Below are 26,387 nucleotides of genomic sequence, written 5' to 3'. Positions count from 1 at the left end.
CGATCGATCGTCAATTATAATTTGAACTCTTGTTTGTGTCACAAATTTCTACCTTATTGAAGTGATTTAATGAATTATGGCAGCATTTTGAACTAATTGCTCTAGTTTTGGCTGGTGAGAATGAATCATAACAAAATTGATATTTATTGGTCCACAATGAGCAGTTTACTCATATAATAGACCCATTTATCAAACTGAACTATCACAATCCTAAAATATGAAGACACAAGTGTTGATAATTGATGCAGAGGTCAGGAAAAACGAACAGCTCTCTTTTTGGAGTTCACTACACCCTTGCTAATTGTACTAGCGACCTACTTGATTGAAGAGAAAAAATGATGGAGAATAATCTATTCATTCATAAACAGTTTGGTTGCTCTGTGGTGAAATTCAATTTTTCTAATTTTGAAGTCTATGCTCCATCAAAAACCCGAGTTTGGTGAATGGTACATTTATCAAATGGCGAGTTAATTCAATATCATGGAAATTTGTCATACTTGTACTTGAGGTACTTTAACAAGGTACACTAAATTATTTTACTGATAACTTCGGTTGATCACTATCGTTTTCTGTAACTATATGTTCTTTAGTCGAACGCGTTCATAAATATATGCAGTTTGAAACAGATGAAATATTGTTCCCTGGTAAATATTGATTCTTGTTACTGTGATTCTGTGTCCCGGTAATTCTGTAGTGGAATGACAGGAAGTTATTTTCCTAGACCGTTTCATGGTAAAATGATTTACTCAAATTCAGCTATAGTTTGTTTTCAACACACTGTCGAAAAATCACCATCTTGTTGCCAGTCGTTACTGTGTTATGAAATATACATTTTTGAGTTATCAGAATACAGTAGGTTATCAGAAAATTTGAAAGAGGTATCCATTCCCCTTTTGAAAATAAATTGAGTTGGTCTCGAGTGAATATTTCTAGAGTTCCCGCACTGACACGTGTTTCTGTCATCATCAAGTGATCATCTTCACGAGAAATATCAAACTTCCTCTTGAAGATGATCACTTGGTCTTCAGTGCAAAAACAAAAATCTGATTCTCTCACAATTTTCCAGCTCAGCCATTGAAATTTTTATGAGAGACTTCAATTAATGCGTTGCCGTACACCATATTAATATTATTATTATTATTATATTCGATTGTCTGTCTATATGTTCAACCCCAACGTCAACTTTAATGTATTCTAGACACTGAAGCAGTGAAAAATTATTGGTATATGTTCGAAAATTCCAGACAAGTATCCGAACATGTATTGAAAATATTATTTGAATATTTTTTTTAATATTCATACGAAATATAGTAGAAATTTTAAATTAACTCAGAGAGTGAACTATAACGAACACAATTCCTTTTCTGGATTCAACTGCTATCTCTGTGAGAGAATATACAGGGTGTCCCATATAAAACTCCGCGGGCAAATATCTGAAAAATGAGAGAGAATATCCATATTTCGTGAAAGCAGATGATTTTGAGGTCAAAGGGTCCTCTTATTTGCGAAGAGATCCAGCAATAGGCGTCATCCATTAGGGCGTCGCAACACCGACGCCAATTTTTTCAAATGCCAACCTAGATTTTTCGATTCGTTTTTGGATTCTGCATTGAATTGTGGATTTAGCCATATAGCACACTTGTAGTTTTTCTTAAATACTGATGACAAAAGGCAATTTCATTGCATATCATAAAGTGGACTATGAATAAATCAAAATGAATGCAATAATACGAGTTTAATAAAATAAATCTATCAGTAATGATTTCATTGTCTGTTCAATTTCATCTAGTTGCGTATTTCTGTACCAATTGAAATAAATGTTTCAAATTACCAAAGAATATGTTACTTTGACCATAACTCGACTAACATAACTTTGACATAACTCGACTAACATGATGATAACAAAATCAATTAGCGATAACACGAATCACGTTAAATACACATATTGCCTCTTTTTAGTAATTTCAGATTCGTGACAGTTAAAAGCGTCTCTCGCGTTATGAATGCACACACATTTGTAATACTATTTTTCAGATCCTCTATATTTTGTGGACGTAGCATACAAACTGAATGTTTGATATATCCCCACAAAAAAAATATAGTGGAGTAATATCTGGACTTCGAGCTGGCAATGGCATTGGACCCTTATTTCCAATCCATTTCGTATTAAAAGTATCATCCAAATATTGGGAAACTATTCTATTATGATGTGGAGGTGCCCCATTTTGTTGAAACCACATATTCAGTCGAGTTTGTATTGGTAAATTCTCCAAGAGTATCGGCAATACATGTAGAAAAACCAAGTACCTCTCCCTATTGAGAATTTCTTCGAAAAAATGAGGTCCTATCAAATAACCTATCATCAACCCTCCACACAACCTGAAATCTCGTTTCTTGCATCCAATGAGGGTTCACGTCAGACCAATAGTGACAATTATGTTTGTTTATTATACCGTTGTTATGGAAACGGCTTTCATCACTACATAATATTTTTTCGGAAACTGATTATCATCATGAATATGGGTGGGCAACCATAAAATGAAGTTCAATCTTCTATCAGCATCTCCTGAATATGGGAATATATTTTGGTTATTAAAAATGAAACATGAAGATTATTACCTGGATGTAGTCCTTGAACCAAATGTATTTTGTATGGATGAAATTTGATTTTTTACAAAATACGTTGTGTTGATGATTTCGAAATGTTACAATGCATTGCTACTCGTCTGGTAGAACTATATGGTTCCAACACCATTTGACCTAGCACTGCAATACTGTGATTCTCATCAGTAGCCATTTTTTTTCGATTCCGTTCATTAAAACATCCATTTCATGCTAAAGATTTGGCAAAGTCAGCGAATGTTTTTTCTGGCGGTAATTTTCTGTCAGGATACCGATTAGCGTATATTCTCACTGCTTCTTTTGAATTCCAACTTTTCTGCATATGAGAATTGAACCATTTTTCAATTTTACGAAAAACCAACACATAACTGAATTCACTTTTGTCAAATCTGACAGGTCTTCTGACAGATTAATAAATACATTATTGAATTTATTTTAACTTATTCATGACCCTCTTTATAATCCGCAATAAAAATGCATTTTTTCATCAGTTTTCAAGGAAAACTATGAGTGTGCTATATGGATTAATTCAGAATTTAATGCAGAATTCAAAAACCAATTGAAAATACTGGGTTACCGTTTAAAATAATTGGCGTCGGTGTCGCGACGCCTTAACGGATGACGTCTAGTGCTGGGTCTCTACGTAAATAAGAGGACCCTTTGACACCAAAATTATCTGCTTTCACGAAATATATATATTCTTTTTCGTTTTTTAGATATCTGCCCGCGGAATTTCATATGGGACACCCTCTATACGCTAGAAAATTCTTTGTACGTAAATATTGAATTTTGTTAGTTGATGAAATAGCAAAGCAAATATTTTGTACCTGCCCCGCTGGGGACCGAATCAGTATTTCAGAGTTTTTATTATCTGACCTGAAAGACCACTCAGCATACAAACTAATCGGCTTCGTTGAGGAGGTGGGATCATTTAGTCGGGTGTAGAAAGGTGTGAGCCACAATAAACCCTTACGGGTTACTGTCGAATAGACCCACTCACTTTGGATCCAACCTAACTTAACCTGTCCATAATATTTTGCATCGCAATCCCTACATTCAATTTTGTAATTTCCAGACTTTTCCGAATGCTCGACTTGGAATTTTTCGACCGAAATTCTCTTTTGGATTTCCTAAAAGGCTCTGTAGTGTATGACTTGTTTCAAAAACCACGTTCACACCTAGTTCCTTGAAAATATTTCCAAAGTTCTTCGTGTGTTGATGGTAAGGAACTGGAACTTGGTTTTCGTCGTTTTCAAAAGTCAACATCAGAATAGTATCATCATATCAGATGATATAATGAGGAAGAAAAAGAAACAGTTAAGGTTAAGAAGGAACGAAATTTCGACTTTTGAAAACGACGAAAACCAAGATGAATATATCTCAGTTCCATATCTTCAATACATGAAGAACTTCAAAGAACTAGGTATGAAGGTGGTTTTTGAAACAAGTCATACACTACAGAGCCTTCTATGAAATCCAAAAGACAAAGTTGAAAATTTGAAAAAGTGTGGAATTCACGAAATTAAATGTAAGGACTGCGATGCAAAATATTATGAACGGACAAAAATATCTATTGAAATGAGATATAAGCAACAATTAGCACACCTAAAATATGGAAGACCAGAAAAATCTACTGTCGCCTATCATATGTTGCAAAAAAACTATTCTATAGACTTCAGTTCATTAAGATTAGTTAGACAAGTTAAATACAACAGGCATCTGTGAGACTGTAGATATTATAAGTAAACATAATAATATCATGAATAACTCATCCTAGTAGTACTGTATATGGCTTGTTAAAATAATATTTCAATTATTAGATTAGCCTTACTATCACAAAAGGATACATAGTAAAATTAGTTTAAGACTAGTAGATAAGGAATTATTGTGAAATCAATTTAATGCGCTGAAGACGCAGGAACCTATGATATAGATAAGGATAACATTATAAGTATACTTAGTTTAATCTTCCTCTTGACGATGATCACTTGGTGATCGATACACGTGTCGAGGTATTATAATAACGTTCTGGTGTTGGGAAAAAAACTCCAGTAATATTCTCTATCCATGATGATAATAATACAATTTTCACAATGAAGTTCGTTTTAGCTACACGGTAGGTTCATCCGTACAAGTCCAAAGCGTTGAATGACATCAACGGTGATCAAGATTTGCTTAACAGAGTCATAACTGATGACCGCTGCTTGCGAAATGCAATACGAAAAGAACGTCCGGTGTTGTTGAAAAACAATTCATGGCTTTTGCACCTGCACACAGGTCATTGCTCGTTCGTAATTTTTTGGTGAGAAACAACACCGCAATCATGTCGCAGCCATCATATTAATCAGATTTGACCTCCTGCGACTTTTTCCAGTTTCCAAGATAGAAGAAACCCATGGAAGGACGAGGTTTTGAGAGGATTGAGACGATGAAACTGAATTGCAGAGAGGGCTCAAAGACATTGGATTGAAAAAAACACTGCCAGAAGTGAAAGGGATTACTTTGGAGTGTAAAATTTAGAAATTGATGAATAATCAAATAGTTTCCGAGAAAACTAAAAATTCACCAGCGTACTTTACATAAATTCGCATATATTAGGCACTAAGAAAAAAAACAAGCTTCTGGTAGTTCTGAGGGCCTTTTTACTAGCTAAGTAAAAACAACAGATATATTGAAAAATAATATATTTGTTTTTGTGTAACAAAGTGAAATTTCACGACTCTCCTGACATTTTCTTGCTCTATTTTGTCGAAAAAGGACTATCTTGCTTGCTTTCACAGAGATAATCCAGTGTTTTGTCTTGTCAAGAGACCATTCTGAACAGACACGCAAATCTCATTATTATATATGTAAAGTAAATATAGACATAAAACACAAGAGGATGGGCACAAATGATATTCAAACCTAAAATAAACATTATGATTGCTGAACTCAACTAGAATCCAAATCAAATAAACCCAAATTGATTAGTTCCTAATGGAACATAACGAAGTACATTCTGGTTTTGGAACGTATGAAGATATTTCCACTCGCACTCCAGCATAACAGAGACTGTTCAGTTTCATGAGTAAACATTTGATCTATGTCAAGTCATCTAATCAGTACAAATATATGGAAATTGTATCCTTTAATGACAGTGTATTCCTGAGATACTGATGAGTAATCAGTATAGCTGTTCCTTCATGAATTCCATAGTGGTTGAGTCCGAAACAAGTACATTTCGCAAACACCAGATTAGCATCACTTTATCGATGCACCACCAACCGAGTTGGCGTCTTCAGGAAAAGTCAGGAGTACCACAAGGATCAGTTTTGGGTCCATTTCTCTTTACTATTTACTCGTCAACCTCACTAAGGACCCTTGAAACATTTAATGTAAATCTTCATGTGGACGACACTCAATTTCATCACAGTATTTATCCAGAAAATGTCAAAGAAACCTGTGGAATCATAGACTCTGATATTAGACACTTTATTGAACTAGCAACGTCACACTCGCTTTTTATTAACACAGAAAAATCTGAAGTTATCATTTTCGGGTGAAAAATCAGTTGAAATTCACATAAATGTAGATACACGTCATGTTCTTGATGAAGCCTGAAACCTTGGCGTTTCATTTGATTTTCATATGAGGTTTGAAAAGCACACCAGCAAACTCATTCAATGAGCCTATGCTTTCCTCAAACTGATATATGGTAATAGGCACTGCCTATCAATATAATTGAAACATGTTGTGTGAGAGCTTAGTACTAGCACCATTGAATTTTGCAGTTACTCTGTATGGGCCGAATCTAACAAGTAACTATAAATAAAAAATTCAGAAAGTCTAGATTTCTTGTTTGAGACTTATATATGGGATAAGAAGGATAAACAGAATATCTCACAAGCTTAAGGAGGTTAGATGGCGAAATATGGAGAATAGGATAAAACTACATGCTGCCTGCCTCTATATCATAAGATTCTCAAATAAAACTTCTTCGTACCTACATAGAAAAGTGACGTTTCGAAACGATGTTCATGATATCAACATAAGGTTCGAAGACTCTTTTCCATCCATTTTCACAACCCATTTATTCAAACGCTCTTTCAGTTACCATATAGCTGAAGTATTCAATGCTATTCCTGACCTTTGAAAAAACTGTCACCCTCTCAGTTGATAATCAGATTGAAATTATATCTTTTTCAAAATCGATAACATGATGAACTTTTCACCATTTTACTTCTCTATCTTTTTTTATCATCTTCTATTTTCGATTAACGACCAATCTCAATTTTGTATCATCGCCAGTCTTCGTTCATGTATTCAAATACTTATGTTAATGCTATGCTACTTTAATACCCATGCAGATATTTTTTTAGGTTAAGTGAAATAACAGTTTAGCAGTTACTTGCATATCTGCGAAAATTGGACTTCGCCTTTTACTATAAATTTATATATGTTGTTAGAACTTGATGCATTTCATCTATTGTCGAATATGATATACATTAATTTGAAATCTCTGGAAGAATCTGTAAAAAATCAATCAAAAAAATGATTGTATTAAGCAAGAAACTGAAATTACAATGAAATAACATACAAGCAACAACTAAAAAAACCAAAAAAATTGAACTGTCAACACAAGTTGAAAAATTAAAAAATTATCAACAAAGAATGAAACTTAAAAATATAAAATTAAAAAATTCCAAACCAAGTTACTTCACGATGTTTTGATTGTTAGCATCCACAATCGTCTTCAGGTGATAACTGGACTTATTCATTCGAGATCTGACTATTTATAGGTCATTCGACTGCTTTCACCTCTTCCTTCTCCCGCTTCATTGGTTTTTAGTGGGAGCTGACCGTTTGGCGGGAGTTGGTCTTGTTCCGCTCGATTAGAGGTTTCCATATGTTATGTATCTCTACGCTAGCTTGGCTAGATGCGTTGTTGGACAACAAACATTTGGTTGGTCGGTAGCCAAGCGGTTCGGGCGCTTTGTTCACTCACTCGAATTGACTGCCGTGTTGGTCGGTGGTTCAAGTCCTAGTCTGAACGATCGATCTCCACTTGCTATTGTCCAACCCGTGTTAGGAATCACATGTTAAAAGGTAAGACCTCGTTAATCCTTACCTCGCACAAGTTTCGACTTCTGAGGGTTGTCGTTCGTAGGGGTGTGACAGCTGGTTAACGGAAAAACATATTTTTGAACAGACAGATACATGCGGCTTCTTTGAATTTTCTCCTAAACTAGTGTTCCTCTTTGTGGAACTTGATAGAACATGTAGAACTTAATATTGTGATTTCTTTGGTTATGGTAATAAATACGTTGATCATTATTAATATTATTGAGTAGGTACACTAATTGGTTGATAATAATTGAGACCTTTTCGGTAGGGGAACATCAACAATGGTTAAGCTACATTTTTTCATTTTGACAATAGATAGTTATGGTTGCAATGAAACAGAAAAACTGACATGATTGAATCGATGACACTAATCGACACTTTTTCGACGCTTATTTCGTCAACACACTGTTTATAGTATGAATATCCCACATTCAACATATACTATCAAAAATTAAGTGTGATGAATATGGAGGGGAAGAGTTTATTCAAAGGAGCCTCACAATAAAATGTCTTGAAAAATATTGGTCTGATTCAGCAGTGCGATGGAAGTTATCCGATGATTCGAAGCAAAATTCATTTTTTCCAGGTTATACCTAGATTTTAGTCAATGAATGGTGGAAAGCGACCATCAAAGAATATTAACTTTCTATTCAGTCCGTCAAATATTTGTGTTTTTTCAAACAAGATAATACGAGTGCCTTTTTTTAGAACACGTTCGGGGCTGTATGTCTGGTGACACTTTTTCTATTGTTCAGAGAACAGGATACTTATATCTTCATGCTTCCGTGGTGATCAGTACATTGAAGAATTGACGAATATGTGCGACTTTGAAAGAATTTGAGGCAGTTTCTTATGAATGACATGTATTTAATAACTTTCATAGCATATATCTTTTCCATCAGTGATGAATTCAGAACAAGAAGTTGATTTGAACTTTCCATTTGCTATCAGAAATAAAGTAGTTAAGTCTCTCTTTCATTCAAATTCAATTTCCTTTTGAAATAGTCAACTCATCATCTTTTTGTTTTTTCATAACGATTAATAATAATTTTAATAACAATTTTATAGTCGTCATTTCAATGGACATAAATCTATTATAAAAACTGTCACGTATTTGCATCATATATTGGATGGTGCAATTAACAAATTATTGATTTATTTCAATTATCCAAAAATATAAATGTACGCTGGGACAAATTTTTTTTCTTACTATTTATGTCCACTAAGCTGGTGTATACTTTGCTTGGTTTTTGATGTACTTGACATTGAACTATCTGCACACCGCTGGAATATATGGAACGAAGAAAAAATCTCTAATGGTCTTCGACACATTCACGATCCCCTTCAGGATGTTTCACAGTTATTTCCAGTATAATTTCGAAATTTGATAGACATACCCGTCGTCCCGTCAACTGGGAGGCCTGGATTCGTATAAATAGTCGATGTTCTACAAATCCTGAATATTTATTCTCCAAGAAATTCACTCTCTCAGATTCTGATAGGAAGATGATAGGATAATGAATTGTTGAAGGCGAATTATCGATCTGAATGAATTTAATTCACTGAATATATCTGTTTCAGGAATCCAAATGAACATCATAAGCAGGAACCTGTTCTTGCCGCTTCCAGGGAGAGAAATAGGTTCAGGTCCATTGTGTGGGATGAATATGATTCTGTTCATCAAAAATACCTCGAAATTGGTGAGTATTCATTATACCATTTGATTATACGGGTTGATCGTATTTTCCCAAGAAAGAGAGTGATGAATCATTATTTTGAACAGAATAAAGAGGAAAATAGTGTATAGATCAGTGTAGAAGAAACATGTAGAAATACAAAAATTATTCGCAATAGTTCCTGATGAAAGTCAGTGTGTTTAACAATTCATAGTGATGGGTTCTTATTTTACAGATATTGAAAGGAAAATGTTTATGACATACTGAAAAGAGAAATAAAAATTTCAATGTTTTTTACCACTTTTATTTGTAACTAACGTTACTGCAGTTTCGTCCTATACGGACATTTCCAAACGTATACAATAAACTAACAATGATTCATTACATTCGCCATTATATACCACCCCTGTAGGTACTAATAGAGGTACTTGACTTGATTGAGTACCTGAATCTACAGTTCACAATGCGGATGTGCCAATTTAAAAACCGGAGAGTAAATTAAATCGATTTTTCATTTAACAGGTTGCACCCGCAATGTTTATGCTTGTGAATTTCCAAGGATTCTAAATAATTGAGTTTGCAACCGTTCCTTGCATAGTGCAGAATTTCCGTATCGTTTAGATTCGGAAACTTGTAGATGCATGCCCAGGAATGGTTTGAAAACGTCGAATAATTTTTTCCTAGTCTGAAGGATCTTTCATGTTCAGCATACCGTTTTTGAAAATTTCGGCCACATTGTCCCACATGAACACTATTACACTCCGGACACTTGAGCTTATAAACTCCACATTTCTCCAACTTGTCGACCTTATCTTTGGCATTGAAAAGGAAATGAGACAACCTGGCATGTGGTCTGAATGTTACTTCCACTTTGTTTTTTATGAAGAAACCTGCAATTATTTCTGTTATTTTTCCAAAATATGTTAGCGTTACCCATTTCTTGATTTCTGGTTGTTTGATCTGAGGGTATATTAATCTGTAAGTGAATTTCCTGCTTTGTTTCCTGACTAACTTCTGGATAGAATCTGCGTTGAAACCGTTATCATGACCTATCAGTGTAATTATATCAATTTCCCTAGATAGATTGTCTGCAGACAAAGGCAGTGAGAATGCTCTGTGCAACATTGAATTGTAGGCTGCTAATTCATGACTGTCTGGATGGAAAGAATGGCTTGGGATGGTGATGTCTGTGTAACTAGGTTTTCTGAAAACATTGAAATCAAATTTATTTTGATTGTGTGTAATGGCCAGGTCTAAGAAATTTATCTGTTTCTCTATCTCTGTTTAGAGAAATAGTGATCATCTTCGAAGAGGAAGATTTTAATCTTCTTTTGGTCTATGAAGGTCTTTGAAGATGATCACTTGGTGATCGAAACACGTGTCGAGGTGTTGAAAATAACGATTTGGTGTTGGAAAAAACTCCAGTAATATTTATTACTACACCAATGGTTCCAAACAGTGTTTACTTAATTGAAGATGAATTTCCACAAAACAAATAAGTCATCAATATCACAAATAAAATGGATTTGGTAGTAGTTTGAAAAAATGAATCTTTCGGAATACACAAAAACGAAATATCTTCAGTAGAAACTCAATATTATTGCATTAATTTTGGTTGGTCAACAAGTGCATTTTCTTTTCAAGACCGATAACATATGAATGATTCCAGAATCATCAGATACAAATTCAATAAACTCCAAAACTCAACTTTGAGAGTAGCGTATGTGCTACGGGTAATGACTAGTAGTCACTTCGGCGAAAAAAAATTTTTGAAGAATGTTCGTTAGGCTTTGAACTCTAATATTTAATCCAAGTCGATCGCTGTTGATCGCTGATTTACAATCAATTTTATAAAATGATCTGGTCAATTTGTATCTTTTTTGCAAGGCAGAAGCACCGCTCCTGGATACACTTTGCGGCGCCTCCGGGGGTCACAATGTGTACGTTGGGTATCACTGTAACTATAATTTCATAATTGCCAGCATTTTAGAATTATTTCAATCAAATTGCCACCATCTACATCACAATGAAATTAATAAAATTTGTCATGTTTTCATATATAGATCGGAGTGATTCATGTAGAATCTATATATAACGAGTTTGTGAAGGCCTATTGATGTAGATAATGGAATGATAGGCCAAGGGAATGTAAAATCATCGAAAACAAAATCCGTGAAACGATATAAACGGACCTTTTAAAATACTTGTTGGTGAAAATTACTCTCGTATTCTATTCCACGAACATCCTGAAACCAACTGAGCCTTCCAATAAAGTAAAACTCAATTTCGGAGAGAAAAATATCTCAACAACGTCAATTCGTTGTCTGTCTGCCATAATCCTGTAGATGCAGGCTGCAGAAATTCAAACTCGAACTAAATCGTACTCGTAAAATGCTGCAAAGCCTCGCTTTTGGAGTGATTCCCGCCTAATTGGGAAGATTTGATGGATTGACGATTCTCAGGTGACAATGGAGTTAATCTTTTTTGTAGTTCAGGAATGAAAAAGTCTCTTTCGGTGAACCTTTCGATACTGTTCAGACATTTTGGCATCATTGGACCTATCTGAAACATGTTTTTGCGAGTAGCTGGATTCTTGGAGGATCCTCATGATGGATTGAATCTAGTGAAATGTTAGGATTTAACTCAACGAGCAAGAAATGTGACCATCAATAGTTTCTTGGCGCAAGCCGAAGACTATCGTTGTAAATCATCAGAGCCAACGATGATCATTTATATCGAGTAGAATACTTTATTTTCTCTGACCTACATATGGAATCATCAAAAAATAGATCAGTTTTGGACATAATTCCGAACAAGAGTATTATCATCTAACTTCATGACAAAATGTGCAATCAAAAATATTTTCAATATTTGTAATTTAATTCTACACAGTTTGAATGTTGAGTGAATAAATATAACTGAAAAACTGCCGGTGTGAATATTATAATACAAGATCGTCGTTTCACCAACTTAGAGTTCAACCGCTGTTAATTCAAACTCTTTACTGCTAGATAATCACTATGAGGGTTTTACAAAAACTGCGACACGTGTGAGAAAATATTGAGCAGAGGTGAATTACTTAAAAAAATGGAGGGTCCAGCATCATGGAAAACTACCGACCCATAACAGTACCCACGGTATTTTGTAAGGTGTTTGAGAAATGTGTGTATGATAAGATGTTTAATTTTCTGGACAAGTTCAACATAATAACCAGGTTTCAACACGGTTTTTGTTGTATATATATATATATATATATATATATATATATATATATATATATAATGTTTTTTCTACATTGAAGGAGAAAAATTCTTCGGTTTCGATAAGATGCCAGTTTCTTGTTTGTATTACTCCATTCCTTCATTGCTCTGCTGATTTGGAAACCGTAGTTGTGTTCGATCTCTTCGAAGAACCCTATTGTTATTTGAAGTGGATAATCTTAGCGACTGGAGAAGTGTACAGCAAAATGGATTAACAGGGTCTCTCAGTCAAAAAATCAAAAATCAAATCTCTGTTCTACTTTGCCAAGCTTTCGCTTCCAATTGGAAGCTTCTTCAGGGCAGTAAAAATGAGTTAAAAACAATAAATTGAACATATAAACTGACGGAGAAGGTTGAACATGTATAAGATTTTTTGGTTTTGACAAATGTCATTATATTATATTATTAATAATGTATTAGATGACATTATGATGAATTATATTATAGAAAGAAGAAACTGGCATTTCATCGAAACCGAAGAATTTTCCTCCTTCAATGCAGAAGAAACAATGTGGGACCTTAACATATAGAAAATAATACTAGAAATGTAAATATCCTTTTCATTTATATATATATATATATATATATATATATATATATATATATATATATATATATATATATATATATATATATATATATATATATATATATATACGATTATGAAAGTTATTGAGTGTCTTGATATAGAAACAGAAGTTAATATCGGACATAGTACTCAAGAAAGTGGCAAACCATAGACACGTGTTTCGGGCTTTTGGCCCATCACCCGTGGTGATTTTGATAGTTTTCTTGTAAACACAAGATCTATCAACTGAAACCACAAATGTGCGGTTGGCTCCTGCTGGTGGCTCCGTGCATTTGTATATCTATCTTTTGGTAACCAAGTGTTGCCCATCCTTACACTTGGCTGCACCATACTGATGATGGGCCAAAAGCCCGAAACACGTGTCTATGGTTTGCCACTTTCTTGAGTACTATGTCCGATATATGGATAGGTCGAAAATAAGAACACACACGTACATTTTCTCATCAAGGGCATCAAAGATTTAATCAAAAAACTCGTTTAAAGCACTTTCGGTCGACTGACCCTGCCAAAAACCGTGTTGAAACCTGGTTATTATGTTGAACTTGTTTAGAACAAAATCAATAAATGTTCTGTTCAGTTTTCAGCTGAATTATAATTACTTTTGAAGTGATAATTTCTCATTGGAGGGTGAACCGCTTTGTTACCTAACTCGTAACGGCGCCAGTTTGTTTGGCTTTCTTTTCTCTAACGCATACGTCAACGGAAGGCAGGCTACTTCTCTCTCGTCGGACAGACGATCAGTGTTCAGTGTGCGTTGGACATGTATTGTTGCCAGTATTGTAAAAATCTAACCAGCAAGCACGTTATAACATTTTATTATGTGAAACGTGCTCAGCTGTATGTTTTGTGTCAGTATAAAATATTTCATAGATACATATACATAAATGGTACCTCATACAATTCAGAGTTATTTTATAATTATCACGGAAAATAAACAGTCTGAAAGTAAAATATTAACTACAGTAAACAGAAATTATGTTTTGTTGGGAGGTTGAACATATTGTTTGGAAAGTTTTTTAAAATATGGAGAAATATCCCATAAAGAACGTTAATATGTGAAGTAATAGAATATTGTGACCTCAGTAGGGATGAAGAATCAGTGAAATGTCAAGAATATCTGAACAATGTGAATGAAAATAGAAAAATAATGGTGACAGATTTCAAATCAAGTAAGTCCACATTTTGGTCATCTACGGAAGAAATCAGAAAATGAAGTTAGCAAGAATATAGATTATATAAGGCTTTGTGTAAGCACTCGGGTTGTTAACAGCAATAAGAATATTTTGGTGAGATTAGAAAGAATGTCTATCGGGAAATGTTAATCTAGAAATATAACGCATTGGGCTCAATCGTATTTTCCATCAACATTGCAGTATATAATAAGTCGAACTTTCAACTCTTCATTTTGTTTTTCACTCTTCACGAGTTCTCTCGCTACAGCTCTCATGCAGTGGGTGTTGCAGTAGGGAGTGAAATATATGGAGGCTTAAAACTTATCTTATGCGAAAACTTTTGCGGTGATACTTCAAAAAGTACACTCTAGACTCTGAAACGATTCACTCTTAACTATAACTAAGTCGGAAAGGGGAAAACAGAACTGAGCTTGTCGGACAGAAAGTTAGAGAAGACTGTTTATCTTGGAAATATGGATGTTATGAACTGGTTTTTTGATATAAACAACCAAATTCATTTTTCAAGGAAATTGAATGATGCATTAGACAGTCAAATTTCAGTGATGTTTAAGTTCTATAGCCCATTCGGTATTATCTGGGAGTGAAAGAATTTTAAAAATGCATCAAAGACAGCATAATAGCTGTCCAATGAAATATTTTATATGATGTGCAGATAATTGAAATATCGTAGAAACTAATTTTGTTTACATATTTTTGTTATAGAAAGACAATTAATATTTCAAATAGTTTTTTATTCAGTACTGTGATCTTCAGATCTATAAAATGATCAGAATATTGAATTTTGAAATGAATACCAAAAATGTAGAAAGAAGAAAAAATTACTGCATTTGATAAATAAGCTTTTTGAAAAACAAAATCAATTTGTCAGTAACTTGAAGTTACAAAATATGGCATGGCGTTATAAAATATATCTAATTTCTTTATCCAAACTATTCAAATTGAAATATAATAATTTGTAGTTATAATTCGTCTTTTGATGTAAATCGATTTGATATTATTATTATTGACACTGATAACATCGAATTGATTGTAGGTTTGATAATGAAGGTGCACAAAGTTTTGCAGAAAGTCTAGAATTGTGACACACTTTATGCTATATGAAGCATAAATAGTATGACTAACCTAACCTAACCTAACCTAACCAGACCGAACCTTTCTACCCAACTAACTAACAAATAACTAAGTAACTAACTAACTAACAACTATAACTAACCTAACCTAACTTAACCCAACCGACTAACTAACAACTAACTAACTAACAACTATAACTAACCTAACCTAACCTAACCTAACCTAACCTAATCTAACCTAACATAACCAGACCGAACCTTACCTAACCTTACCTTTCCAGAAGTGAAGTACAGCACTTGTAATATCTTTCCTGATCTAGTTCTTCTTATATGAGACAAAAACTGTTCACGAATCACTGACAAAACTTTATCAAGTGTGAGTATTTCATATATTATATGAAAAGAGTGTATCTACTGTCCTTCTTAAAGAACTCTTGACTTCTTCATCGATAACCAAAAACTGTTAGCAAGTGGATACTCTCGGCTCCCAAAAGCTGTTGTTTGCCTATTGTCGATTGACACTCGCACATTTTTGCACAACGTTTTCCTTACTTTTTATTTCAGGTGGTTATTGTATTCTTGAAGAATCATAAACATCCATAACAATTGTTTTTTTCATTTATATTTAATGCTGACAGTTTCGGACGCTTCACGGTTCCCAACAAATAACTTTTGTGTTGTACAGCTTTTTATTCAACGCACTCACGAAGTAAACAGAAAAATATCGCTAAAACTAAGACTAAGACCAACCCCTCTACCATGGACTTTAAACTCCCAACAGAAAATAATGTAATATTTTTTCAAATGGAAAAAGCCAATTTGGTCCTATTGATGGATGCAGTGAGTCTGTTGACGATATAATTCAAAAAAATATCTTTTTATACCGCCTTCAAAACAATAATGTTTTTTCAATCCCCTTCAACTGACTTTTCATTTGTTGGAGAATGTCTCAGTTACTACTGGACATATTTTCACGTTCGTCAAGAACGAGAAGAACATTCAAAGTATGCAAAAAAGAAGGCATCAACAATTTACAGAAAGAAATGGTGAATTCAATTCACCACCATACAGATGTGTATTCAATGATGTATTCAAAACTCTTCATTTCCAGGATGGAGGTTAGAAACTTGTTCTTCTGAAAACTATGGAAATCCATAGAATACTCAATATGTTCTCACCAGATAATCATACTTTGTCGCCCAAGAAAAATAATTATGTAACAATAATTCATCTATTTTCACTAAAAAAAATGCTCTGTGATAGTTTGGTGCTAGGCCATTTCAAATACTGTGACTTCATATATGGGCCATACTTATATGATTCACATAAAAAAGAATACAAAAAGTGCAAAATTCTTGTTGTCGCCTAATTTATGGACTTCGTAAGTATAATTCAATTTCTGAATCCTTTAAAAACTCCCGCTGGCTCAATATGAAAAACCGTATGATTCATCATTTGGGTTGTTTTGTTCATAAATTGATTACCCTTCCCCATTCTCCCCTTTCAATACAAAAACTAATTCTGCTTGAAAATATTCACTCAAGAAACATTAGACACAAAAACAAATTAACTATGCCACAACAAAGCACTGCAAAGTTTCAGAGATCATTTATTTTTGATTCTGTAAAACTCTATAATTCATTGTCCCAGCAATTGAAGACATTCAGTGTCAGGAAATTCAAATACAAATATAAAAATTATTTCTATGAATGTCAACTTTTGCTCATTGGACAAATAAACAACAGATCAATTAAATTCAATTATTTATCAACTCTCTTCATATGTAATATCAAATTATTATTTTTATTTACGTTTCTCATTTCGTGGTACCATTACTGTTAATTTTCTTATTTTTGTATGTTCGCGTGCATTATGGAGTGGTGCTTTTTGGTTGAGTTGGAGTAGCTTTGAGCTAGACCTTTCCAAGGCGTACCAGAATCTTCTGTAACGTTACGTAGGGCAACACCGTTGTCTCTTCAATACCGTAAGAGTGCTGTAGATGGTAATATAGCACTCTGAGGGCCGCGTTATGTCGCTGGATATAGGCCGAGACCGCATATGCTGAACATGCTGATAGCAAGTGCATTAGGGTCTCGGGCGCCTCACGGCAGGCCCTGCACCTTGTGTCAGGAACCTCTATTCCCATCATGCGACTGCGGTAGACTAAGGTGTTGGAGACACCATCCTGGCAAGCCATGATGACCCCCTCAGTTTTCGACTTCAGACCACTCGACCTGAGAAAAGCGAACGTCAGGCGCTGTGATAAGTCAAGGTCTCCAATGTTTTTGAAGAAGACCCCATGTATTGGCTTATCCTTGTTTCCGCAAAAGTAAGGTGATCTCTGCGGTTTTCATTTGAGCTTTTTGCTGAACGGGTTCCAACTCGATGACAGAGTTGTGGTCACCTCGTTCAGTGTCGAAAACTATACCAATTTCATTAGCTGTTCGGGCAGCTGCCCTAAAGAGAAATGCTCTAATTCCTGCTCTCTCATGGTCACGGATCCGAACTCGTGACGACAGGCTGTATCCAGTACCATTCTGTCATGTAGAACACTCAAAAAGTCCACAGCCTCCCTGTTGTCGGGGGAAGCACAACCGTGGGACGGACGATTTGGGATGCAAACTCCTATAGAGATGCATCATTTTTCGGGTCTTTACGTCGAGTTGATACAGCTCCTCCCGAGTCCACTTCACTACTGCAAACGAGTAGAGTAAGATTGGAACGGCAAGCATATTTGTTGCAGTAACTTTGTTTTTCCCGACTGTTCCGATGACCAGATCTGTCGAAGTTTGTCCTGATACTTGCCGCAGAGAGAGTTTTTCACTGCTGTTACCTCTGGTGAGTGGCGTTGTTCCACCCCGAGATGAGTATACGTTTCTCTGGCATCCAGATTATTATTATTATTATCAATGAGTACATTCACCTGTATCAACCTGCTTACATTACTCAATGAAATGACTGTACCTGTTCTTTTAAGGTATTTTCATTAATGTTTGAAGGACGTCACTTCTTAAAATTCATTCCTGATGTTTCGCTGGCGAGTAGCTAGCTTCCTAAGTGTTCATTCATTTCGAGTTCATCTCCTTTGATTGGGTATTACGACTGCGTGAAGCGTATCTATGTGGATTCAGATAGTTTGGTGTGCTATACCTGTACCTGAAATAGGTAAATTGTCAATAACGTTGTTAGACTCTTTTCTACCTGCGGCCATGCTGTTGATTATTCTTCAACTTCTCACAATGAGATTATCCGTGTATTTCTGGATTTTTATTGCCTCCCGTACCAGTTGGTACGGGAGGCAATAGAATAAAAATAGTGACACTGAAAAGATCGGCTGCGAATTCTTTAACCATTTCGTTTTTTGTAGTTGGAACTGAGTTAGAGTGATTCATCTGATCAGATCATGATCATAATAAGGTTAAGTAGAATAAAAAATGTTTCAATTCGGAGAAAGGTAATCAAATCCTACTTGAGAAAGCTATTGTAAACCTTTGATAGTGAAAATCTTATTGGTTAATTTTTCCAAAACAATCATCAATATGGGTCAACAAAAACTGTACTCTGCAATAGGATAGCTGCATGAAGGTCACATACACAGAAATCCCCTTATCTCATTCCATGTCGATCTCTCCGTATTATTTCGAGCTCTTCCCACGTAGTACAACAATAAACGACTATCTCGCGAGCTATATCCCCGTTATCGAAGAACAAAGTACTAAAACGAACTTCATGATTCCTTCAATAAAGTGCACGAGCTCACGAAACAAAGTTGCATGAAATGCGATAGTGGTTCAAAAACAATGTACCGAGTTCGATAGCGAACGGCGGATCGATCATAAAAGCTGGGCCGTATCCAGAAACTTTACTGTGGATGACATGATTCTGAAGTTGAATGTGTTGGGAAGTTTGTGTTGTGTCGAAACGAGTAGCGGCTGTGCCATCGACAGATCATCAGTCTTGGGTTGATGAAGACTTGTGACTTTTGACAGTGATGAGAATGAACCACAGTTTCCATGTGTTTATCTCGTCACTCAAATCATTGTGAAGGTAAAATCAGCCCTCAGGTCAACTACACAAATATTCATGATGCACTGTTTGGAAACTTTGGTGTAGTAATGAATATTACTGGAGTTTCTTCCCAACACCAAATCGTTAGTTTTAACACCTCAACACGTATTTCGATCACCAAGTGATCATCTTCTTCATGAGGAAGATTTAAAACAGTTTTTAAAACCAATGAATTGAAAAGAGGAAAGAGAAGATAGGTGAAAGGTGAAAGCACCCGAATGACTCATAAATAGTCAGATCTCCGAGGAATAAGTCCAGTTATTACCCGAAGACGATTGTGGATACTAACAATCGAAACGTCGTGACGTAACTTGGTTTGGAATCTTTCAATTTTTATTTTTATTTTCATTTTTCATTTTTGTTAATAATATTTTTTAATTTTCAGCTTTTATTAATATTTCAATTTTTTATATTCTGTTTGTAGCTTGTATGTTATTTCCTTGTAATTTCAGTTTTTTGTTTTAATAAAATCGTTATTTTCGGTTAATCTTTTTATTTTTTCAGGGATTTCAAATCAATTTATATTATATTAGACAATGGAAGTCCGCACTGATGAAATAACTACTTTTTGCTGTGGACATTTCCGTCAAAACTACAAAATGCTGAATTAATCAAAGGCTGAGTCATCAAACCAGTTTCACAACAATGAAATGCTTCTCTCAATACCGATACCGGAAGTAACGGAAGTTATTCTATCAACCATTACTGCATATATTTCTTCTTCAATGAAACGAAATTCTAATGGCAAATCTTGGTTCAATAAAAATTGCGAATTGCAAGCAAGCTGTTGCCTCCAAAAAACTCGCCTATCGGCAATGGCACAAAAATCCTAGTGCCAAAAACCAAAATGAGTTCAACTGATTATATTCGCTGCAAACTAAGAATAAATGAAAGCGAAGAACTTCACATTCAGAGAATGAGAGTTAAACTTTATGTCAATCACAACGGTTCTAGATCTTTCTGGTTGGTAGCTGAAGCTGTTAACTTAACAAAATTCATAAGTCCATCATTAACACTAGTGGCTGGTTCAATTGCAACAACAACCATAGAAAAAGCAAATCTACTAGCTGAACGATTTGCTTCCCACTCCACAGTCGATTTTCTGGAAACGACATCGCTCACCATTCCCAAACTAGAATCCACAATGCCGAATTTTGAAAGAGCTCAATATCAACAAGGCATTTGGTCATGTAGAATTGTCCGTCATCGTCAATGTGCCAATGGACTCGCACCAGTATTTTACAGACTTTTCAACCTGTTTCACAAGGGAGGTGTTTTAATTTGTTGTTGAAAGATTGCTCGCGGTTAGCCTATTCCCAAAAAAGGGCAAAAAAAATCTGTCGAATAACTATAGACCAGTCAATTTGCTATCAGTGATATCAACATTCATTGAAGAATCCGTGAACCAACATGTAATTAAATATTTGAAAGGCTTTAATGTATTAAGGGAACATCAATATGGCTTTTAGGAACAAAGATCAACAGGCGACCTTCTATCGTATGTCACTCATATTTGGAATAACGCAATCTAGAAACATGGAAAGTCAAGATGGCATCGCCCTTGATATTTCTAATGCATTTGACCCTGTGTGGCATGACGGTTTGCTGGCCAAACTTCTATGGTATGGTTTGTCGGATCATTTTTGTGTATAGCTTTCTAGCTTCCTGAAATACCGTTTCCTGCAAGTGACCGTTAATAGATATCTCTCAAATACTTTTATCATACACGCTGGTGTTCATTCGGAGATCCACATTGCCTTCAATCTTTTTTTTATTGTACTTATTGGACTTATTGGACTTATTGGACTTATTGGAAATAACCAAACATCCATTATATTGCTTTGCTGACGACAGCAGCAGGAGGTATCATATCTCAATGGGAATATAAAATTGTTTTCGGATTGGAGTGAAAGTAGGCGAGTTCAATTCATTGCAACAAAAAACCCAGGCATCGATTTTTCCTCAAACAATAAATGTTTCCGAACCGAATATAATCATGTCAGGACAAACAGTTCCGCTTTCTACTTCGATAAGTTTGTCTTGACTCATTCATGTCGCTGGAATTGCAAAGGCTGTTTCTCAAAAGCTTGAAACACTATTTTGAAGCAGGAAACTGTACACACATCAACAACTTTTGATGTTTTATGGAGCTCAGATCAGTCATATTCTTTGGAGGATTGTTCTCATATCTGGAGTTCCGCCCCGAAGCATACCCTGAAGCAGCTGGATCCCATCCAAAAAAGAGCCATCTACGTCATTGGAGACGCGACCATCATTTGCAGAAATTCAGTATATTTTTTGACATATGCTATCAGATAGAGACCTTTAATCAAATCATACCTTGAGTATTTTCCACAGTTTCGCAAGTACATGAAACAAATTTCAATAAAACAGTTTTCAAATTATAACTCATAGTGAAAACGTATTCACAGCAATCATCAAGCCAATACTTGAACTGAACTCTTATATTTAAGCAAATTCTATAGAACAAAGTAATCGCTATAATCCTGCATGAAGAGCCACCTCTTGTCACATAATTCAAGCTCTCTGCCCCAATGACAAAAATCTATTTTCCGATTCCGTACTTCATATGGATGACATGGGGTGTGGGAACGTTCGGGCATCAAAATTCAAAGTTTGTCCTCGATGGATCATTTATTATACGTCTTCCAGCGCTTCTTCTTTTTAACTGCAGCCAATTTAAAAGGAGCCTTGGGCGATTATACAGCTGGAATAGTTGAATACTATCCAGGTTTTCTGACTTGCGATCCGAAGGCTTCATAGAATTACAACGTCAGAATATGCGACCGTGTATTTGTTTAACAAAACCATTAGGTGTAAATGAGACAGTTTCAAGTTGACGTTCGTGTTAGTTTTGCAGTTGGCATATTTCTTTAGTTATTGTATTTCTGAAGTGAAATAATGAATTACTAGCTGTTGTCCGCTCTTATATTAACGTTCAGCAGAAACTACTGAAACTAGACATTTAAAATAGGCAGGTAGGTTCTTTGTTTAGCGTAAATATGCATCAAGAAAGAAAAACAGGAATTTCTACTCTCAAGGGGGAAAATGAGGATTCAAAGATTATATTGAATTTTGTCAGTTTTTAAGTTGGATACCTGAAATTTTGGATTAGTTAAAAATATTGTAACTATTTGTCTTAGACAAAAAAAAATCTACGCTGGTGAAGGCGCGGTCAACGACCGGTATTCAATAATACAACTGATAGCACCAATATTCTAATCAGGTCACCAATACACAAAATGTGCAATATCTCAATATTTATATATAATAAATATCTATTAATAATTGAATAGAACTTGCCGATACTTGATAAAAATCACTAATTCATGAAATACAAATCAATTCAAAGAACTATGATTATAAAAAAAAGGAAAGAAGAAAAAAAAATCACATCAAAGGTGTTGCTTCATTCCCTCCTGTTAAAAAAAAGGTACATATGCCTCATCGCTCACAAGTGATTTTGGCGAAATTGGGAACACGTGTGAATCGTTGTGTTCATGACACGTTCCACTATATGGGTGTCTGCAACATGCTGTTTAATGTCCGTTGTAAGTAGTCACACTGTGATTTGAAAGTGCATATAGATTATAACGACAAGGAGCCACATTGTCTGCTGCATAACTGCTCATATCTAATTCATCTGAAGAAAAGTCAATGGAAACATTCAATTTGCTCCTGAATCTTTTCAAATGAATAACAAACTCAGTAACTCAGAGTTTGATGAGGACTTTTTACATTTTCTCTTCTGCTTGCACCTCGAACACATTGATTTTTCATCTCCATCCAGAGTTTCCTCTCTTGTGAAAGAATCCAAGCAATGTGACAAATTCAATTGGCCAGTTCTTTGTGGTACGGGAAGAGACAAATCCCAGAAAGGATCAAAGGTTACTGATGAGTGTCCACAGTGTGTGCACTTCATAGTGGATTTTAATTGACCAACGAAATAGTTAACAATCTTGGAGTTGTTCATATTCAAATATCTCTGCTAGGACTCTTGTGCTTTTCCGTTATCGCTCAATTTTCCGTCAATCTCAGTTAAGATCGGTTCAGGTTCCTCAGTAATTCTGTTGAGGTCCTCATGTGTTCTTTTCGACTTGACACGAGAGTTTGATACCATACATCATGGTCTTCTTCTTGATAAACTGTTTGACATGGGCGTCCGTGGTCCAAGTCTGAAATGGATTGAAACCTATTTAACTGGTCGTACACAGGTTGTTAAAGTTAGGCTTCAGACTAGGTCATTTTTCTCTGAATCTCGAAACGTTGTTACAGGTGTGCCCCAAGGTATTGTTTGGGGGCCTACATTATTTATTTTATTTGTTAATGACCTTTCAAAAATTAAACATCCACACTGCTCTATACAATTTGCTGATGACACATCTTTTACTGTCAGTGGTTCGGAATGTGAAACATTGTCAGTAAGAGCAAATGATGCTGTATCCAACATGCAAAATTATTGTTCTAAGAATGGCTTGATTCTAATCAATCTCAAAACCAACACCATTCTCTTTACAATTCAGGAATCTGATTGTAGAGTATTGGTTAGGTCTGAGATTAAAAGTATTGAACAGGTAAACTATAAAAAATTTTTAGGAGTTTTTATTGATTCCCAACTCAATTGGAATCATCATGTTGATTTCATACTGAAGAAATTAGCGACACATTTTTTCGTTATATGCAATCTGCGTAATTTTGTGTCTATTGAAATTCTTAAAAGTTACTATTATGCATATGTTTACTCTGCCCTCAATTACTGTATTATTTTTTTTGGCAACTGTAATAGAATCAGTGACTTATTCATTTTCCAGAAAAAGATTATTAGAACAATTTGTTTCAAAAAAACACTCGATTCCTGTAAACCACTATTTGCAAAGTTGAATATATTAACTGTTACTTGGATGTATATTTTTAATTGCGTAATCTACGTTGAATCAAATTGCTCCAAGTTTCAGAACAGAGATGATACATGTCTTCTTTCGGGCTTCACCCTGAGAAAAAACTATAACATTTTAATTCCTAGTCATAAGTTAGCCAAGGTGACTAATGGACCTCATATCATGTCAATAAAACTGTACAACAAGCTCCCAATATCCACTAAAGAAATAACTGGTGTAAAGCTCTTTAAACAAAAAGTTCGGAAACTATTATGTGAAAAGGTATTTTATTCGCTTGATGAATTTTTCCGTCTGATTTTGTATTTTAAATTTCGATTTTTGTATCCCTTTTATGGTCTAAATGTTATATAATATGTCTTATAATTATGCTGTTTTACGATTGGGACCTCATTGTAATTGTACTGAGTTAAGTGACTATTTCCATGTCTTCCCTAGGTCTACGGAAATAAAGATTTTCTGATTTTTGATTTTGATTTTGAACCTTCTAAAAGATATTGAAGGAATTCGTGGGCGTCTCGAGGGGCGTCGAATCGAGGGGCAAATCTGTGAATCTAATTTTTGAACTAGACTGTGTTAATTACTCTATCATATGAATCTTCTGACCACAATTCCTTGATAACTTCTTGATTAAAACAGCTTTCATACTAGAGATACTAGTATTGATATCTTCCATGTATGTATCCTTTTTTAGGTATTCCATCAACCATCTCGTGTTTGATAAACACTGGATTATACTGTTCATGAAACAGGTGTTTCCAAGATTTTTAAACCCATTGAACCCAAGAGTTTTGACTGAAGTATGTATCATCGATCTATTGTTGCAACCACGTTTGCCACTACTATCTTCTTCTGAGTAAACACGGATACGATGATTCACCCCTTCATTGGACTGGTAGGATAAGGAATTCGATGCAAAACTGCTCAAAACTGAATTAGATATTAGTTCTTTTGGGAACTGTGAAGGCTCAGCGACAGGATCAAACTCAGTCTCATTTAGAGTTCCCACTTCCTTTTCTGTCAAAGCTTGACCGTTTTGCTGCGTGGATGGCTTTGCTCCACTCACACAATTGACCGCTGTGTGAATCGGTGGTTCAAGCCGGAGGCCGTATGATTGATTCAATGAGTTTATCGACTACAAAGTCTCCACTAAAAATACATCTGTGATATAACCACCCATTTTTTCAGTCAGGACCTCAATTTTGTATTTTCCAATGGGGAAGTTGTAGCAGTGAAAAATTATTGAACTATTATGTCATTTCGCAACTTGAAACACGTCTCCACCTGACATTGTGAGTATTTCAAACGTAAAATATAATTTTAGTGACGTTTCGTTTACATTGTACATCATTCTCACTTTCAGTCGACAAGGTGAAAATGCCACCCGAGTGAACCAGATAGTGTGATAAATCATTGGGACGATGTCGGCTAGCTGTGCGCTAGTCAATGATATGAAATTCCCGTGTGTCCAAAAGCTTTTAGCAAAGCGGAGAGAAGGCTTAATGTATTTTTAACATGCACTCAGCCACGTGTTCTTTCTAAAGCTAGCCGACTCTCCTGCTCCAGATGAAAACTTCATGGAATTCGCTATGACACTTGAGTGTTTCATTTAGGCGAATTGGTGGAATCATCATGAAGAACCATTATTGGGTTCTCAAGTGAAAAAGATAATGATTATAATAATAATAATGGCTTTTATTGATGGTTTTATACCAATCATATGGCAAGATTCAATATCTGCGTATAATAAATCATCGCAGAGATTGCTGTTTCATCCAACCGTGTGTAAGAAACATGTGAATATAAACATAGCATACATACCCAAATATCTAAATATCTGAATGAGAGCAGGATAATAATATCACAACCAAAATATAGGATACTAACGAC

At 35.0% G+C, this 26,387-nt stretch overlaps 1 protein-coding gene across 1 annotated transcript in view; it reads left to right on the top strand.

Moving 5' to 3' along the window:
- Positions 1–26,387, top strand: part of LOC111509803 (neuroligin-4, Y-linked) — a 783,062-nt gene that overhangs the window by 712,555 nt on the left and 44,120 nt on the right. The window contains exon 8 of the mRNA XM_074184600.1: positions 9,307–9,425. Coding sequence (XP_074040701.1) covers positions 9,307–9,425 — 119 coding nt within the window. The remainder of the gene's footprint in view (positions 1–9,306; positions 9,426–26,387) is intronic.

Source organism: Leptinotarsa decemlineata, unplaced genomic scaffold (genome assembly GCF_025532065.1).
Source record: "Leptinotarsa decemlineata unplaced genomic scaffold, Ldec_3_MD MMD2_tig00026354_RagTag_RagTag, whole genome shotgun sequence".
Lineage (NCBI taxonomy): Eukaryota > Metazoa > Arthropoda > Insecta > Coleoptera > Chrysomelidae > Leptinotarsa > Leptinotarsa decemlineata.
This window is presented reverse-complemented; position numbering and strand designations above follow the sequence as displayed.